The sequence below is a fragment of the Perkinsus marinus genome (assembly GCF_000006405.1).
Source record: "Perkinsus marinus ATCC 50983 genomic scaffold scf_1104296951506, whole genome shotgun sequence".
NCBI lineage: Eukaryota > Perkinsozoa > Perkinsida > Perkinsidae > Perkinsus > Perkinsus marinus.
Window position 1 is genome coordinate 45,931 of NW_003209261.1, and position 17,894 is coordinate 63,824.

General features: G+C 47.5%; 7 protein-coding genes and 1 non-coding gene across 8 annotated transcripts in view; 3 read left to right on the forward strand and 5 right to left on the reverse strand.

The window, feature by feature from the left end:
• Positions 1-2,962, reverse strand: part of Pmar_PMAR025960 (hypothetical protein) — a gene marked incomplete at both ends in the record, with an annotated part of 3,564 nt that extends 602 nt beyond the window's left edge. The window contains 5 exons of the mRNA XM_002777543.1: positions 2,030-2,150; positions 2,194-2,317; positions 2,384-2,521; positions 2,577-2,723; positions 2,916-2,962. Coding sequence (XP_002777589.1) covers positions 2,030-2,150; positions 2,194-2,317; positions 2,384-2,521; positions 2,577-2,723; positions 2,916-2,962 — 577 coding nt within the window. The remainder of the gene's footprint in view (positions 1-2,029; positions 2,151-2,193; positions 2,318-2,383; positions 2,522-2,576; positions 2,724-2,915) is intronic.
• On the forward strand, positions 1,097-1,168 carry Pmar_PMAR025958. The gene has a single exon. It is a non-coding gene; the product is annotated as a tRNA-Gln (tRNA).
• Positions 2,963-3,103: 141 nt separating the features above from the next.
• Pmar_PMAR025961 (hypothetical protein) lies at positions 3,104-6,891 on the reverse strand (the record flags this gene model as incomplete). Its single annotated transcript, XM_002777544.1, has 17 exons — positions 3,104-3,136; positions 3,335-3,361; positions 3,552-3,655; positions 3,708-3,843; positions 3,884-3,964; positions 4,205-4,286; positions 4,362-4,424; positions 4,499-4,553; positions 4,775-4,847; positions 5,440-5,520; positions 5,584-5,697; positions 5,751-5,819; positions 5,863-5,990; positions 6,156-6,276; positions 6,419-6,511; positions 6,588-6,676; positions 6,735-6,891. 17 exons carry the CDS (start codon positions 6,889-6,891, stop codon positions 3,104-3,106), a joined length of 1,506 nt encoding a protein of 501 aa, XP_002777590.1.
• Positions 6,892-7,110: 219 nt separating this feature from the next.
• Pmar_PMAR025962 (hypothetical protein) lies at positions 7,111-7,774 on the forward strand (the record flags this gene model as incomplete). Its single annotated transcript, XM_002777545.1, has 3 exons — positions 7,111-7,182; positions 7,354-7,382; positions 7,690-7,774. 3 exons carry the CDS (start codon positions 7,111-7,113, stop codon positions 7,772-7,774), a joined length of 186 nt encoding a protein of 61 aa, XP_002777591.1.
• Positions 7,775-8,616: 842 nt separating this feature from the next.
• Positions 8,617-10,246, reverse strand: Pmar_PMAR025963 (conserved hypothetical protein; the record flags this gene model as incomplete). The annotated part of the gene is made up of 6 exons (XM_002777546.1): positions 8,617-8,809; positions 9,104-9,189; positions 9,604-9,689; positions 9,789-9,914; positions 9,965-10,101; positions 10,206-10,246. 6 exons carry the CDS (start codon positions 10,244-10,246, stop codon positions 8,617-8,619), a joined length of 669 nt encoding a protein of 222 aa, XP_002777592.1.
• An 868-nt stretch (positions 10,247-11,114) lies between these two features.
• On the forward strand, positions 11,115-11,922 carry Pmar_PMAR025964 (chaperone, putative; the record flags this gene model as incomplete). The annotated part of the gene is made up of 4 exons (XM_002777547.1): positions 11,115-11,180; positions 11,548-11,610; positions 11,666-11,749; positions 11,899-11,922. 4 exons carry the CDS (start codon positions 11,115-11,117, stop codon positions 11,920-11,922), a joined length of 237 nt encoding a protein of 78 aa, XP_002777593.1.
• A 1,082-nt stretch (positions 11,923-13,004) lies between these two features.
• On the reverse strand, positions 13,005-15,326 carry Pmar_PMAR025965 (hypothetical protein; the record flags this gene model as incomplete). The annotated part of the gene is made up of 4 exons (XM_002777548.1): positions 13,005-14,174; positions 14,340-14,534; positions 14,946-15,164; positions 15,210-15,326. The coding sequence occupies 4 exons, from the start codon at positions 15,324-15,326 to the stop codon at positions 13,005-13,007; spliced, it is 1,701 nt and encodes a 566-aa protein (XP_002777594.1).
• A 494-nt stretch (positions 15,327-15,820) lies between these two features.
• On the reverse strand, positions 15,821-17,012 carry Pmar_PMAR025966 (hypothetical protein). Its single transcript, XM_002777549.1, has 7 exons — positions 16,843-17,012; positions 16,697-16,798; positions 16,605-16,650; positions 16,468-16,563; positions 16,334-16,419; positions 16,080-16,198; positions 15,821-16,007 (listed from the first exon to the last, which is right to left on the reverse strand). The coding sequence occupies exons 1-7, from the start codon at positions 16,996-16,998 to the stop codon at positions 15,902-15,904; spliced, it is 711 nt and encodes a 236-aa protein (XP_002777595.1). The 5' UTR covers positions 16,999-17,012; the 3' UTR covers positions 15,821-15,901.
• Between the last annotated feature and the right edge of the window lie 882 nt (positions 17,013-17,894).

Sequence of the window (17,894 nt, forward strand, 5' to 3'; positions counted from 1 at the left end):
TACCCCCTAGCGGTCCTGATCGAGTACCGGCCAGAAGTGATCGTCATTGACGACTTTCGGGTGTACCCAAACCAAGCAGGCTTCGGCATCTCGGACTGCTTGTGCTTACTGGAAGGGAGGGTGCCACTTGTTGTGCCAGTACCAAAAACGAGCAGTAAGGCCGACGAGATTTACTGGGATGATGCGCCAATTATAGTGACCGTTCCTGGCTTTTTCATGTGCCGTCACTTATCACATGAGGAGCATAGAATGCTCAACGAACGGTTCCGATGGTTTCAATTTGATTGCCCTTTGCCAAGGGAGAGCAGAAAGGACCTACCCACTTGTGGTCGTTGTTTCGCTACATATATTTCATCCCACACGACTCTACTCTGAAGTGTTGAACCATTGATTCCTAGAGGCTCTCTGTCATCCATAGGAGACTTCTTCTTTGCTAGTCTCTTGTCTTGTGTTCAGAGGGCGGAATACGTCTCATTGTAGTTCGTAAGTTATTTCCCCGTGATATGTCAACAGCATCGTCCAAAAATTCCGCTCACGCGAATTCGCCCACTGCAGTCAAACGCAAAAGTAGTGTGGTTGGGGAACTCGGTTGGTGGACTACTGTTGGTAGCTGCCCCCCTTCCCCCCCTTCCCAATGTTGGGCGGACATTAGGATATTGCGAGACTTAATGCTTTGATCCAACATTGGAAGGGGGGTAGGGGGGGCGACTCGGTGAGTCAAGAGTTTTGATTTTGCCTGTATGTGTGTGGTTTTCCCGTCGAAGCTCTGTCAAAGAGGTGCTACTCGGGAGCCTCGAGCTCCGCACTCGGACTCGGAACTTTTCTGAGCGAAAAGTCTTGCGCTAAGCTCTTTGGTGGCTTGGACCACCATCAGAGCATCTGATGAGCATCATGAGCATAGGACACGAGACGTGGATCCAAGTCCTTTGGGATACCCCCTTGGTCATGGGATCCATGACCCATTCATTACGTTGTGACGGTCCAAATTGGTCGTTGTGAGGCAGTGCTTCGTGTAGTACTCGTTGTCACTTTGGGGTTGCATCATAGGGGTTCTAATTCATTACGCGGGCCAGGCCCTGTCCACTTATATCTATGTGGTTCTATGGTGTAACGGTTAGCACTCCAGACTCTGAATCTGGCGATCTGGGTTCAAATCCCGGTAGAACCTGTTTTCTCGCACCACATATGTGGAGAAAATAAATGTCAAATCATCCCGGACTCCAAACCTACTGCGAGCAATCCGAATTCCACATCCAAGGGTTGGTTTTCCCGTCGAAGCTCTATTAAAGAGATGCTACTCGGGAGCCTCGAGCTCCGCACTCTGCACTTTTCTGGGTGAAAAGTCCTGCGCTAAGCTCTTTAGTGACTCGGACCAACATCAGAGCATCTGAAGATCGTACGAAAGACATGGAAAAAGGTAAATTGATCACGAAACACATATCGTTGAAAGACTAGTGCGCGCGCTCGTGTTGAAATGGGACCCGAGACGTGGATCCAAGTCCTTGGAGACACCCCCTGGATCATGGAATCCATGAGCCATCCATGACATGGATGCACTCTAATACACTGTTTTCTCCAAGCCTGGAGAGGACTACTTCCTTTCCAGTCGGATTTTGGAAAAGAGGGTACTTCAATTAGCCCCAGGTGTTGTGCGGAGGCCGGACTGGGAACGATAAGTGTGAGCTACCGTGCCTATGGTGAACGCGGGCCCGTCGTGGCGTCGTGACAAATCTATTTGTACGAAATGCCCTCAGCATCAGCGTTAGATCGAGCCAGTCGTCGAGACCCCATTCTCTTAGCGATCTATAAGGAATTCATCCCATAATTTTCTTAGTCGTTTGGATTTGTTGGAGCTCCCACCCTATCTCTAACTAGACAACGGTCACTTTACGTAGAGAAACTAGAAATAATCAGCTGCTCCTCCGTCATCATCATCTTCATCTCCTCCTCGAGCACCCTCATCCTCGAACTCACCTGCTCGACATTTCGCAATCCCGAGATCAGACAACTGCAATGATCCACAACCTACCTGTTATCTCATAGTCATCTCCTCCGAAGCTCTCATTGTCGGTGACTTCAGCGTACTCCTCCATCGCCTCGTTGTCATCATTATCAGACTCGCCGCCATCATCATCACCATCCCCTCCAGCCTACCAACAGTGTCTCCACTCTCCTGCGATTTCCGATCCTTACCTGTTCCAGTCGCTTGAGTAAACTCTTCCGGTTTTTCCGTCGTTCATTAGCTTCCTTGGACCGGAAAGTCGCGAGAGTGTCGGTTTGGAGCTCCAGTGGGAAGTAGTCCGCTGAGCCGACTTCCCTACAACAGCAACAGTGAGGAACTTCAGCCCGACGGTTACACAGAAGTAAAACAGCAATAGCCTACGCAACAAGCTGCTTCCAAAGGGACTCTCCCGATTCTTTCCCCGTCTCTCGCCAACCAGGTTGGCTCAACTTCCGCCGTTTCGAGGCCTGTACCGCCCCAGAGGAAGTGAAGCACACTGAGCGTTCCGACGTTGAGATTCTAACAAGCATCCAATGAATTCCCCAAGCCGACGGACCATGCTCCCAAAGCTCACTGGATCCAGTAGTTGACAAGGTCTCGTTGGTAGCTGACGAGCATCTCGTCCTCCGGTGTTAGGCCCTGAAACTCGGAAACCTCATACGTAGAAGGATAAGGCGGAGGAGGCGCTGCTAGAGGACCCCTCCTTTCTCCTCCAAAGCGCCTGAAAGACAACCCAAAACTCCTCACAGACATACCACACAGCGGAGGATTTTTCTCCTGGAGAGTTAAGTTATCAAATAACATGATAAACCTAGTTATGCGACACAAGAAATCGTCATAATATGTCCTATTCAGCGAACTAGCAGTGGAGGAGTTGGATATAAATCCAGCGAGCCGCAGATCCTAGACTTACGGCCCTCCTCCACGTCCCTTCCCTTTACCCTTGCCTCCGAACGGCATAAAAGAAGGACTGCTACTACTGTGAGAATGAACAACCTTCGACACACAAGAGCATTAGAGCACACCCCAACTCGGAACCAATAGACGCAACTTGAGAGGTACACTTCGGTGGCGCTGTGAAAATAGTATCTGACTGTTGGCTCAGCTGAATAAGGCATCGAGCTCGTCTTGAGTCTGAAAGAGATGATATTGGAATTAAAAATCAGCAATTCTCAAAAAGGGCGAATCGAGGTTTCGAACCCGGGACCTTCCAAATCAAATGCGAAAACCATACCACTACACCACAGAGGATATTGTAGACGCAGTAGAATAATATTATCTTAACACCAAGCGTAACCGATAACTATGTGCAACGTGACCCAACCATCTCACCTTCTTCCGATGTACACTCAAATCGTTCTGAAAAACAAAGGAACAAATAATCGAGAACGAACGGGAACTCTAGTGGGAGCGGACAAGAAAATATTGACGATAAGTTCAAATCAACGATAAGCTTATTCCGCTCGGGATCCACGACTTATGCTCCCGTCATTATTTCGCGCATTATAATTCCTAACTACTCAACTACCACCGATATGAAACCTCTTACCCCGAAAAAATCCACATTTCCAACAACCGCTCCCTCACCATGTGGAACTCCCAGAGAAGGACTACTGTGCCCCCGGAAGGCGTGCCTCAAGGACTCTCCTCCACCTAAAAGACTGAGATCGCTGTGGATTCAGAAACTAAACACACCAAATAATACTTAGTAAATTGGTTTCAGCTTGTTGGGTCTGCCCCAGAGACTGCTTCTGAGAAGGAGTAGGTGGAGGAGGAGGGCCAGTCGACTGCAACCCCGCCCGAACTCCAGTGGCTGTAGCGCTTGCTGCTGCACTAGGTGCCTGAGGCAAGCTGAGTTCACATATACCACGCCAATACTACCGTGTTGGTCGCTGGGACATTCTGTGACGATTCTGCTGCGGACGAATTGCCGGCTCCTTCTCGCCACGAAATACGCAGTACCTACAGTGTGGGCCAAACCGTTATTATGCAAAGTAATATTTTCAACACCTTCAATTTTCGAGGGTCAACAATTTTGGGTAATATCAACATGATAACAATGTGAATCGATTGACACCAACGTTTCAGAAGCGTTCCGTAGTCTATATTAGTAATGCTCTCGAATTGAAGAAAGCCATCTCGAAAATCTAGATATGCATAACTGTAGTACGACCTACAGCAGAGTGCATGACTCTAACCTACTTTAGCAACTATCTTGTTATTATATATCGGTACGGGGACGTCATCATTGGTGACGTCGATCCAAACGCTGCCTGTCTCATACCTGATTAGCACGACGCGGGTACTACTCAAACACGAAGTGGACGAGGAGTGGTATAAAATATAGCCCCAATAATACTTCAGCTTGAACCGGAAATGGTACGTGCCCGGCAATGGGAACTTCTCTCGTATATCTCGCAGCCTGAGTCAAGGAAACAATTCGAACGTCGATACGACGACGCATAGACACCCAACACCATCCGGATTTCCTCCCACCTTATTGTTTCCGGCGGCTTTGGTATGGGAAAGGCGTTCGGGTGCGCCGCGTCATCTAAATCGTTGAACAATACCAAATAGCTCACAGAAAATGTAAAAAATGCAGACGCAGGAACAGATGAAATTTCACTTCGCCAAAGAGTGCTGACGTTCACATCGCCAGAAGAGGCGTGTCTAACACTCTACATCTCCTACAGAAATGTCTGCGGCAACCTATTCACAACCATACTGACGAAACCAGTCCGGCAGAATACATTTCAGACCTGTTTAGCCGACCGTTTCTCATCGTATTCAAAAACACATGCCTTGATTCGCCGTTGACTTTCATCTCGATATCCCCAGCTCTATCCTAATGCTGATATATATACATTACTCTTCTCTTTATAACATAATCGTGCGCGAAAAATTCACATCTTTATAAATTACTATAATCGTATATTCTAATATATGAATATACCGACTCCGAATATCCCTACGTTTTTGACCAAGTAATACGAGCTCTACGATTCGATCCAACAGCACAGCAAACCCACCACACTCGATCATGTAACCTTTATATATATACTCCCCCCTCCCCTTTTTATCACCTCTATCGGACGGCACGTAGTAATAGACTAAGGTCGAGCGTGTTGACATCGTAAGGGTACTGAATATGGCCAATTTACCACCCTTCCCACATGCTGTAGACTATAACCCATCAACACACAACGAAGTAAAGGAAACCGGTTTTTGCGTTCAATAAAAGATATAGAAATGAACGGCTGCCTGATACAAGCCAACTCTTGCTATCTTGCCCATCTTGCTTTTCCTCAACGCATGATCCTTAGTGATCCAACTGAAGAGAAAACCCAATGAACTGAACAGCTTGAATACTCCCGAAGAATCACAAGATCATTGGTTAGGTATCTTTGCGCACAGGGAAGATTTTCCAAAATTATTACTGGCTTATTATGAGCCTCCTGATGATTGCCAGATATCCAGTTGTTCATGGCACTCATGCCTCTAGAAAGGGAGGAACCAACCTTGGAAGACACGCAACCAAGAATTGTACCAGACACCTCTCGCGAGGAAACCCAGCGACCTACCTTTTCACTAATCTGATACTGCTGATTAATCTCCGACATCTTGCTGCCAACGGCTTGGACACCAGAATTCACTTTACCCGACACATCGTAAGTCTGGTCGAACTCACGGGCTTTCTAAAATGAAACAATCATTACCTCCATCATCCACTCAGTTTCCTTATACCCACCGAGCTAACGGCATCAGCTGCTCCTCTGACCTTCTGCGTCACACCATATCCCTCACCAATCTCGGCACCCTGAGACTGTAACTCAATGAATATCACCCCACTGGGAGACTACCTTCTCAACAGCCTCAGTAGTGACGTTAGATGTAGTACTACCGACATTCCTAGCAACCGACCCTATCTTGTCAGTTCTTGTCGTGGCGTAGGCGGCACCAGCAGCGCCCGCTACTAAGCCGATTGGGCCTACACAGGTGGACAACGGAATTGTTTCCTGTACAGCTCGAGTATTCAGATATTAGATGTCATGCGTGTTTCTCACTGTGAGTCAATGCATTGTCCGCTACTACACTTGATATGAGAGATGGAAAAATGCTCCCACTGCGGATTGAACCAACACCCTTTCGGTACCAAGCAAAAGGAGACCTCCCAATCCCCCTATGGCAGCTGCTCCTCCCATAGCAGCTCCCTTGGTCGCCTCTCGATGAGCACCAGGCGCTACTGGCTCAGTGCTGGTCATGGTTAAAGATACCTAGGAAGGAAACGCTATCGACTAATATCGTCAAGCCCCGAACGAAACTGGCTCAACTGATAGATGTTCCATATTAATTCTCCAACGATTATACGGGTGGGAAATTTCGCGCGCCACAAAATTGCCATGACCCTGTTACTACTGGATGTATATGCTGTTCTAATGGAACGCCTGCAGTATCCACTCCAGAATCGAGGGTATCGCGGAGGTAGTTGGCTCGCGCATCAACTTCCGACTGACACAACAACAACAACAACATGATGCAACAATTTCGTGGCGCGCGATAAAATTTCCAAAGCCTTCCTGCTCACTTTATGCTGCCTAATAGCCTCCAAATCCGGATGATGGAGCGGCAACACGGCCAATGCCTCCGAAAGTCTATTACTAGCCTGTACATAATCTGAAACCCATCTATAGACCGTCTGGGTGTTTTTACCCGCGTAAAAACGTCTCATTACATGATATAGCCCTCTGCAACTGATTAGCCCTATCTCTAACCATGGCCTCCTGTTCTGCTGAAGCCGCCTCCATCACGAACTGTGTACCCTGCGAGGATCTATCCTCATAGTCTCTCACCGCCGCTGACGGCTCTGTTGCTGTGGGGTTGCTAGACATTACTGATGAAACTTATATTACTACGAAGCGTCCCCACTTCTTTCTGCGAACTCCAAGATCCCACGAGGGTAAAAATGACATATGCCGGGATCGAACCTGTGCACGCTACAAGACGACACACCGACCTCCATAACACAATTAGAAATCAGTGACAGAGATCTCTTTGGGGGATGACGATATCAGCCACAACAGTAGCAACAGTAGCAACCAATGACTAAAATGGCGTCCCAAGTGGTCGCCGTTGAGAAAATGCAAGATCTTCCAAGATTGCAAGATCCACCAACATACCTCGTAGTCCAGAACTGCCGCATAAATAGATGTGTAAACAATGGTACTACAAGACGATACCCAGAAACAATGCCGGCTGTCCCAGCACACAAAGAAATTGCACGCACGCACAACATAACATCTTCAGTCAGTAGGAGGAACAATCAGCCCACAACCGACCTCGGTTTTCCTCAGATATCAATCGCGCACACCTCACTAAAAAGGTGGTAAGACCAGTAGAAAATACTTATAAACAACCGTGAAAATTAGTCCGCAATCGTGTAAACTTCACGCCACCTTAACCGCTCGATTTACCCTTTCCGCACGGTAACGATATCGCGGAGGTCCTCCTCGTAAATGATCTCGTCGACGCCTCTCATGACGATGAGGCATCCCTCCAGCACAAGACCTCCTCCACTCCACTGCACTAGTCGCCGACCGCGCGCCCGTCAATTCATCCGAGCTTCTGGAAGCATTGTAGCTACTCAGTTGACTACTTGATAACGGGGAATCCTCTAATATAGTGCACAGGGGTGAGGGAGCTGACTTCCTCACCAAAGAAGAGGAGCAGGAGGAGAAAGGTGTGAAACCTAATAAAGTTTATTATGTTATTTAAATTTACTATATGAAAATAAATCGTTTGTTAAACTAAACGATTAAATTTAGATTTGTTATAAACGAATTGATTCCAGCCCTGAACAGGACGCGGAACCTCAGGGTTTCCACAACTAGCTGATAAAAACACAAATTCAGACATGAAACACACAAGACTAGCATAGTATTACCCTTCCCAAATTCGCATCTCGCCCACATCCTTTCCTCCGTATCATCAATACTACTACGTCGCCTCTTGCGCGACCATCCTACAACAGAGTCGGGAGATGCTCCCACCAGGATTGGAACCTCTGCGGGATTCATGCTCACAGGGTCTGAAATGGGAACACGATTGAATGTTAACTACTACACGCTGATACAGCGAATGATCGGAGCCTCAACACCCACATCGGAAGAAATATCCCATCTTAAAACGCCTTTACACAAATTTATAAAAAACGCCGGATGGTGAAATCGAACCCACGACCTATTCCCCACCATCACCTGATCCTCCCTCATTCGCCTGTTCCTCCTCCACAAACACATCAACACATCCCAAACCCTCCTCATATCTACTAACTTCATACTTTCTATATTTAGCCCGCTTCGCTCCGCTGACAGCATATACTTTCTCCTCTTCCGTTACCTCCGTTGTTGACGAAGTACAACCCATTTCTACCAATACTCGACCCACGTTCACTCAACTGCTCAGCTGCAGCAGGAGCAATTAAAAAACAGACAATCACAACTAAATCACTAAGAAAATCTTCTCTGTGCGCAAAGATTCCACAACACCACACCCGTTAACACAACAGTGCCAGGACAGATTTTGTGAATAAATTTCCGAGAAACATCTTCTTCGCCTTACTCCTCTTTCAAGCTGCTGAGATACCTCATACCATCAATAGGATAGAACATGAGATGCTGAGGTCCTCTGTAGTCCTCCACACCAATCTCTGACCGCGCGCCACGTAATTCATCACAACGGATAATCATACCACACCCCAAGAAGAAACCAAAACTCGCAGCCCCGCCAATGATGCTCATCGGGAGATACCTGAACAACACGTAAGCACACCTGGAAATATCAATCGCCGAATGAACACATTTAATAACCGTAGCATACCACATCAACACTGTCTTATCTTGTGCGCGGGCTGAAATTATGCAGATTATAATAAATAATAACGCTAAGTTGATCCGAAATAATAATGCAGGATGAACTGAACCAAGATACGCTCGACACTACACTGATTGACGGGTCTGCTAGGGCACACAGTTTGCGAAATTTCAATCAACGCACACGCAAATTGTGTTCAAAAAATGACCGAAAATTGTCTACAGGTCTTACCAAAAGTTCCTATACGCCACCATGCTATATCCACCTGCAAGCACCCCGAAGATGCCTCCTACAGCACCTCCCATCTTGCCGCCCATCTGATGAGGGAATGAGAATCTTAGGTCGAACCACGCAAGATACAAAAGAGGTCGAATAAGCACACTTATGATCCTATGTCTCCAAGCTATGAACCGAAACATAACAGAAAATCTTCCAAGAAGATGAAGATTTTCGCCCAGAAAATGATACCAATATTTTTTCGGTGGAAGTTATAAGCTTATAATCAAAGCTATGAACCTCAGAACAACAGAAGTTTTTCCCTTGGATAGATTTGGTTTTTCCCTAGATTTTCTACCCAAAAAATTATCCCAATATTTTTCCACTGAAGAGATTCTCTTCAGTAGAAAAATATTGGGATAATTTTCTGTTGAATATCTCTTGATGAGATATTCAACTTTCCGAGCCAGCTTACAACACTATGAGAGTGTAAAAACCGGCAACCTGATTATTACCAGAATGCTTTGATAGCACGCCCTTGCCCTCGGGTTGGAGATCCATCTTCCGCTGCTTACCTTCATCCAATAATCATCTTTAAAACCTAAACCACACGCAGAACGCAGAACGTCTCGGGAAAAGAGGCAATCGCCAATTCGAATCATCATCAGAAACAAAAAACGAGGAGTAGGGAAAGACGTACCGGGTTCCTCGGCTGGCACTGATGAGGCGAACTTCGAGAAGTCTTCCGAGGCATAAGGATCATCCCTCTCATCGCCGTGCAGAGGTTTATAGTCCAGATTGATCGGCTTATACGATGAAGATACACCTGACAAGGAGAAAAGATAGTCACAAGAGTCCTCGTACGGCTCAGCATACTCTCTTTGGGAGGTGGAGGTGTGAAGCCGCTGAACTCCTGAGTGGAAGCTTTTTCTTGGGAGGACTTATAGCCCTTGGGGGGCTCTGGGATGGGTACGCTGCCTCCCGAGGGTGGGGCTATGTGGGACTCTACTGGGCTGAAAGGGGAAAACCGATATACATATATCTGATCGAGCCGCCGAAATGAAAAGCTGAGAACTCTAGTAAAATAAAGGTGCGAACGATTCGTATGCAATAGGACAAGAGATTCAATACACCCGCTGTCGCGGCTAACTGAATCATGAGAAACATTTAGTTACAGTAGAGGACGAAGGACTAATTTCCCCGCGGGGGAAGGCCTATGTCAGTTCCTGGTGAAAATTATATATTCCCGAATAACGATGGTGTAAAAACCCACAATTACATCGTCACGCGCCACGAAACTACCAAATAGATACGGCGTGTTCAATAGACCCTCATGAGCCCACCCAGGATTAGATATCAAATGAAAAACTCGACCTTGGGACTCAGGAAAAGTCTATTGAACACCCTAATATGTTACAAACCAACCGACATCGCAGTATCTTGAGGTTGACACTCAAAGATACGATCCATGTCCCCTACCTGTTAGTATCTCCACCTTCCGTTGCTTGAGAGTTCGAAGTCGAGGAGAAAGGCCAAACCATTTACACTAATGAGTCGCTGACGAACACTGGAGACCATAACACCCACGCCCTAGCCGTATCCTGCGGTTGCACCTAACCCGAACGAGCAGCGCGCGCCCAAGTAATCGATTTTTGTTGGCCACGAAATATAATGCTTCCCTTATTATTCGGAGTAGGAGTTGGTGCATTAGCCGTGCGACAAGGTAATACCCTTGGGTAGATACTTAACGAATCTGATGGGGACGTTGAATGATTTCTGGTTGAAAAATAAAGCGTATCTTGAGGTTGAGCTCACAAGATACGACGAAGCATCGTGAGTTGATTTTGGCCATCTACATGTTGTTCGATCAGAAAGTTACCGAGCTCACTCTTCCACGAAAAATCTGATACAATAATCGTATTTTCCTTCAACAATTAGCCGTATCAAAGCGTATCTTTCTCCCTCAACCCTAAGATTCCCCTCAGGTATTCGGTTTGCCAGTGCAGCTGGTATGACTCTACCAAGGATGTCTACACTCTTCCGAGCATCTAATTTGAGGGGTCTCGAAGGCTTCGACCAGACCATGTCAAGAGTAGTATCATCGTCCTTCTCTCCTCTCGACATGGAGAGTATCCTATTTTTTGTATAATATTAGCCTACACCGTTACCAGTGTGCACACTGTGCGCTTTTTATAGGTTTGCAACATAGTGCTATGAATATTACTCTGTCATCGCATGGGAAAATATTCAGAATATGGAAATTTCTGAGGGGATCCTTGGGAATTCTCTTTGTACTTCTACCATGCGAAAAGTCTATAAATATTGAGGAAACACGTAGTCGACAACTTCATGTTCAAATACCACAAGTGTCACAATTCAACTTCGAAAGAGCTGCATCGTAGTGTCTTGAGTACACCTTCTTTATTTCACAATTGTTGAAGGTGTGTTGTTCTTGGTAGTCGGAAGCCCGTAAGATCCTTAATCTCGGTCAAACTCAACTTAGTAGGGAAAATATACAGAAGGTAGTAGTACAATGGCATAACACCTAAGTCACTACATAGTCTTTCTTACCATCAGCATCATCGGCAACTTCTGCTGTCCAATCATCCAGATCGAGGTGGGAGTACTTACATCGCTTCCAAGATTAACGAAGCGAAAGATGTAATATTAAAACTAATCGTGATTTTTTCTTCGCCACTGCTTCGTCGAGAAAGAATTCCGAAAGTTGAAAGTAGAGGTTTATTCTCCCAAAAAATTATTTTCTACCTTTGGTTTTTATTCGGTACCTCGTGGTTTCATCCCGTCATCAGGTCCTGCTTGGTAAACGGCGATAATTCGCTTGAGTTTTGCAGTCGTGATAGAGTGGTTGATGTATAATTTGCTTGCTTCCCTTGTTTTATACTACTATTCAAGCGAAACACCACCGTTCACTGCATCGTCCATGCCGCTTTGTGTGAGTTGATGGTTCAGTCGAGCAGCAAGCTGCCACGCGCGCAGTTGTGGCGTAGACGCCGTTACATCCGTCCGTAAATTCCGCAACTTTTTCGTAAACCGTAAACGCTAACGGCTCGCAATACGTTGTTAATGATGGACAGGTGTGGGGGCCCACGACATGACCGGCCATTGCTGTTACAGCAGTGACGTCGTCCATAACGACTCGTTCTGGATACGTTACTATCTGCGCTGCCTCGAATAGCGATTACTTCTGTATTACTCTGAGTAATTTTACTCGGTAAGATGTACATCTACCAAACGCTCGGATCTTGGGAAGAGAATGAGCGATGCTGGGAGGTGGTAGGATTGCACCAGGTACTAAACCTCGAGCCTCTAAACTCGCGGCCGGAATACTAGAGTCGGGACTCGTGACGAGTCACTCGTCGCGGGTCTGGCTTCGAATCCAAAACCTGAACAGGCTGACATTATTCGAGTACCGACCCTCCGCTGTCTGCAGCTTGATAGATTGGGTCCAACGGTGCACTGGAAGCAGGATTCTAAGAGCCGGTGAGAAAAGAAATTGAGCTCGTGTAGGATCTCTGGCATTCGTATTGTGAACGCACCTTAATGTGATGTATCTTTGATCGTATGAAGATGACAATGCTTTATACTTCGCCTCTTGTCCTCACCGACACTCAAGTGGTCATAAGCCACTCGTTTGTATGACTCAGGTTGTCAACCTCAGTGACTCAATGAGTCACTCAACGATAGCCAGAAGCTTCACCTTCCACGTCGTGGAAGGGTAGAGGAGGAGTTCTCCAAACCATGCTGAAAGCTCAACGCGGAAGCTGATCAGCGAACAAATCACTGCCGATCACGTGAACGACTCCAACACCGAAGGAGCTCAACACGCATAATGCAGATGCAAGGGCTCTGAGATGAGGCCATGTTACACCGGTTAGAGATAATGTTTGGCATCATGCTAAGTTGTCGAGTCTCCGCCCCCATCTCTTGAGCGAAGTTCACCAAGATCAGCCGAATCCAAGGGATCCTGAGAGACCTCCTCTCCAGCCTCCCTGCCAAGGTTCGATCGATCTACTGAGAATAAGTCGGCGAGATCCATACCGCCGTCACCCTCAACGACGCCACAAGTAGGCAGGGTCTTCTGACTCGTCACAGTGAGCCTGCTAGAGGCGCTTCCGTCCTCGGCACAAGATCCCGAAGGTTCCTCCCTTTTTAGTGCAGCGACAAATGCCTCGACTGGTAGGTCATAGAGGAAGTTCACATCGACGGACTCTCGATCAGTAGGAGAGCTAACGGCAAGGAGCAACACAAAGAGATCCTCGAGCTCTTCACCACTGAGCAAGTTGCAAGCCACGAACTGATCATAGGTAACAACGTCCAACACATACGGCAGCTCTGCTTGCCACTGTTGCTTGGTCATTCCCCGCACCTCCTCCATTAAGCGCAAGATTCGTCGCTTGCCCAGTTGATGCCACGCAGGGGAGCTCAAATCCAAGGCCCGAATGGTCGCTCCCACACCAGCACTCTCCCAGAAAGCAACGACTTCCGACTCACCAATCGCCTCGAATAACTCCTGTGATGACCTCGCTGTCAACATCGCTTGTCGCACTGTCTTCTTTTCCATCCCACGAGCACGCCAACGCACCCTAGGCTCACGCCAGCAAGGTTCCACAGGAGCCTCACCAATCCCCGCCAGATCGATACGAAATAGTAAGTCAGTGAGCCGCACTGAAGTGTGTATAGTATCCAAAGGCGTTGTAGGCAGAGCTTCTATCGCCACAGCCCCGACTAGATTCTCTGAGTCGATCACTCCACCATGCTGTTCAGGGAGACCACCAAGCAACCGCAATAGGCCGCACCATTGCTCATCCTGTTCAGCTCGATCTACCAACCTCTGACGAATCGTAACAAGATACCCATCAGGAACCTCATCGGTGATTACCATGTCATAGTACTCACCACTAACAGCAAAGTCTCCATTTTCCTTCAAGAGCCGTCGAGTCGTTCTATTCATAGCAACCGTCTTGGGCTCTAGAGCAGTAGACCTACTCCAGAGCTCCTCCAGAGTCACCTTGCACTCCCGACGGTGGCTCAGCTCAGCTGAAGCGGTCTTGATGGAGCGTTGTACCTACAGTGTGACGGGCATTGGAAAAAGTCATCCGGCTTTCCAATGACTGTTCCCATGTGATGAAAACATTTTTTGAATGTTCGAGTCAGTTCGATCGACTAACTAACATAGTAGTCACCTCCATGAGATAAAGCATACTCCTTGTAGAGATCCCCATCCACTTACCTCGGCCCTCCGCTTGATAGCAGCATCAAGTCCCTCCTGAGCCTCCTCGGCGAGTTCAGCTACTCTGGCCGAGTCTGGGAGATCGGAGCAAGCCTCTAGCTCATGAAGCGTCGGCATGAAGGTATTGGTCATGCACTCGTTGAGCTCATAGGACCTCTGTCGTATCGAGGGCACTTCTTGGACATGCGCATGATCCTAACAAGGATACCACATCAATGAGGAAACACATCTCCTACTATATCACTCGAGGAAGCGCTGATGGAGCCTCGAGAGAACTTATCGAAATCATGTGTACTGTGAGTACATTCGAGTAGCTCCAGCCTGAAGCTACTCGAAATGTTAGTCTATATTCTCACCAAGTGCGAACATAGACTACCAATACGAGACGGATGAGGGTGAGCAGGAATACGGATTCTGCTGATTCGATGTTAAGACCCTTTGTTTCAACACAAGTTGCCCCATCCCCCATCCCATGTGCTAAGGTTATATGTTAGAAGATACTAAGGACCCTGTTGGAGATACAGAGCAGGATCCGATATACCATACTGCCATCCTATTTGCTTTCTCATTGAGCGATGGTCAGTAGCAGCACTCCCCCCTTCTCACCTTTCTCAACCTCTCACATTCCCTTAGCCACACAGCAAGCTCTGCCTGGAGCTCCACAAGATACGTAAATCTCTCCGTGCGCTTTATATCAGCAATTTCGTCATCAACAGTAATTATCTCCTCCTCCAACTCCGCACATTTCCTTCGGAACATAGCGAGATGAGTATTGGCATCCTCCTCTATGCCGTGGAGCGCCAGCTCCGAGATGGGATACTTCGACTGCCTCAGTCGATTAAGCTCTTTAATGGAGCGTTCTCTCCTCACCGCCTCTCGCCGGGCCGCATGCAACCGTGTTCGCAACTTCCTCGACCGCTCCCGCTCTTCATTCCGTTTCTCCTTCAACCGCAATACTGTTCGATACATCTCCTGTGTGCTCCGCATAGGTTTATTGACCACCACCGCTGGAGATGACATCAATAATGGAACTGTCATAGAGCTGCGATCGAAAGGTTCCATATGGAGAAGCATGCCTCCCTTCTGCTATCAATATCCCTATGCCTGATACCCTCAACATACACGATAGTGAAGAATTCCTATTTGTTGCACACAAGAGACGAAATGAGCGTTTATGATGTTGTGAGGGTTAAATGACACACTACGCTACTACAACGTGTGAGGCCGACCCTGTCCTTGCTGGAAACAGCACAAGATAAGAATTGCTCGGGTTATCATATGCTACCGACACGGATGAGCCTAGGGAAGGTTTGACGGGCTCGTCGAGCTACGACTAATCTTAGTCGAGCACAATGACAATTACGTCAATTCTCCCGTCACATCAATGCATAGCGTTACTGCCAACGCGGCGCTAGGAGCATCCAAACTTCCATACCTCCCCCTCCCCACATCTAACAAACGCCGCACACTCCGTAAGATCTGTCATAAAACTTCGAGGGTGTATGGGGTGTATAGGGTGTATAGGGTGTATGGCACACTAAGCCGACGGAGTAAGCAAGTCTTTACTCTTTCTTAGTCGACTCGCTCGAACTCTCATCGGCCGACTTCTTAGCATCGCCCTTCTTCTCATCATCATCCTTCTTCTTGTCACTGTCATCCTCCTCGTACCTGCCACAACAGAATTTACGATCACCATCACACGGCAAAGCACCACAAGAAGGCTCGAGCCGTTCGTACTACCTCTTAGATGAACGATGGACAGCCTCGTGATAGAGCTTCCACTGATCGAATGTGGCTTTAGGAATTACTACTGATACTGACGAAACTCTTGTCTGTAGCTTAACCTCCTTGGTTGTCACCTAGAGAGAATGATAATATCGCCTAGAATGGAGAAGGGAGAACAACTGATACAGCAACAAACACTAGTAGAACCCTATGATGGTAGTTACATACGTTACAGACCTCTTGAGTCTGAATTAAATCGAGCATCCTACCTTGAACTCAACCTCTGGGCTCTCGTCTGCGAATGGGACATCTCCCTTGACCACCAGCGATCCACCGTTAGATGCTGCCTTCTCGTCTGAATAGTCCAGGAGCTCCTAATGCGGATTACAGAGCAGACACTTACACAGAGCGGAGCATTTTTCGGGGAGAGAGTCACAGATAGCCTCGTTGTTGGCTCCTGATAGCATCGCCATCATGCCGTCCTTCTTGTCGAAGGCACCTGTGCTACAATAGGAGTACTCAGCAGTAAGGAAATATTACCGAACATCATATTGATGGAGAAGTAGTAGTTACTCTCATTGTTGATCTAAGAGACGACGATGGACTATCGAGATAAATGGTGTTTGCCTTACGCTGAGGAACTTGAGAGGGTTCTTGAACGACAGCCGAGTCGTGATCTGCACGTCGCCATTGTCAAGCGTAGTAGCGTGGAAAGGGACGATATCATATGAACCCTGAAAGACAGTTGTGAGGCACTTCAGCGGGGAGAGAGTAGTGCCTTTATCTGGCGCATGTGTCCATCCTCATCTTTAATCGAGAGGATGCACCAGCCCACAAAGGGTAATAGCTGGGCCGGAGTAAGCTTGAGGCCCTTCGGCAACTCTTCAGGGGATTCCCCGCTAGTCGTCTTAGTGTTGTTCGATGCTTCGACCATTTTATGATTCAAAAAGATTCAACTGCAGTGGTCATGAACACGTAGAGCAGAAGAGACTACACGTTTCTGATAGGCCGAAGCTTCTTAATACACTTCCTACTAGGGACAACTGCCAGAGCCACAGGGCGGCAGCGACGACACAATCGGGACAGTTTAAATAAAAATAGTGCATTCCAATTTCTAGAATAATGGAGCGATGAATATGATATTTCCCTGGGCGGCGGTCGAGAGCTGATGAATGCATAAGATAGTTGAATAAGCGGAACAAAATGGGCAAGAATCGTTCCCGCGACCATGTGAGAAAATTACTTTGAAACTAATTGTCTACTAAGCAAATAATCTCTCTACTATACGACGCAGATGGAGCCGCCGACATTGCTTGCGTATGCGTGCAAATTTGCACGCAAACACAAGCTGACGACGACACTTTATTCAACTATCATGGTTCTCTGAATATACTCGATCATCTTAATATAATCTGGTGAAAGTAGTTGGAAATACTCCCACCCCTGGGCCAACTATTCAATGCTTCTGTCTTGAGCCCAGCTCACACAGTATGGTGCTTTTGATGAATAGAACTCGTAATAAGTGGAATCCCACATTACCTCCTATCGAATCATCGACCTTGGGCAGTCGACAGGTTTACCAGGCCTTGAGAGATGCGGCCAGTGATGAGGGGAAGACGTTACAACCCTATCACGCATTCCATCCTCCCCCCAGTGCTTGAGTATGGCCTTTGCGGCCGGGAAGCTTCGAGCTCCTCCTCAGCAGGGTTCACCAGGGTTGGTGACACAAAAGATACTCCGGCGGGCTGGTCAGGAGGCTAACCCAATACAGCTCTCGAAGGCCACCAAACAGGTCTTGGCGGAGAGGGTGATGGGGAAGATCGATGCTAG

Coding starts and splice junctions, on each gene's coding strand:
- Pmar_PMAR025966 (XM_002777549.1), bottom strand. CDS start 16,998: ATGGTCGAAGCATCGAACAACACTAAGACGACTAGCGGGGAATCCCCT. Junction 16,799..16,842: donor GACACATGCGCCAGATAAAG/GCACTACTCTCT, acceptor ACTGTCTTTCAG/GGTTCATATGATATCGTCCC. Junction 16,420..16,467: donor CGAAAAATGCTCCGCTCTGT/GTAAGTGTCTGC, acceptor TGGACTATTCAG/ACGAGAAGGCAGCATCTAAC.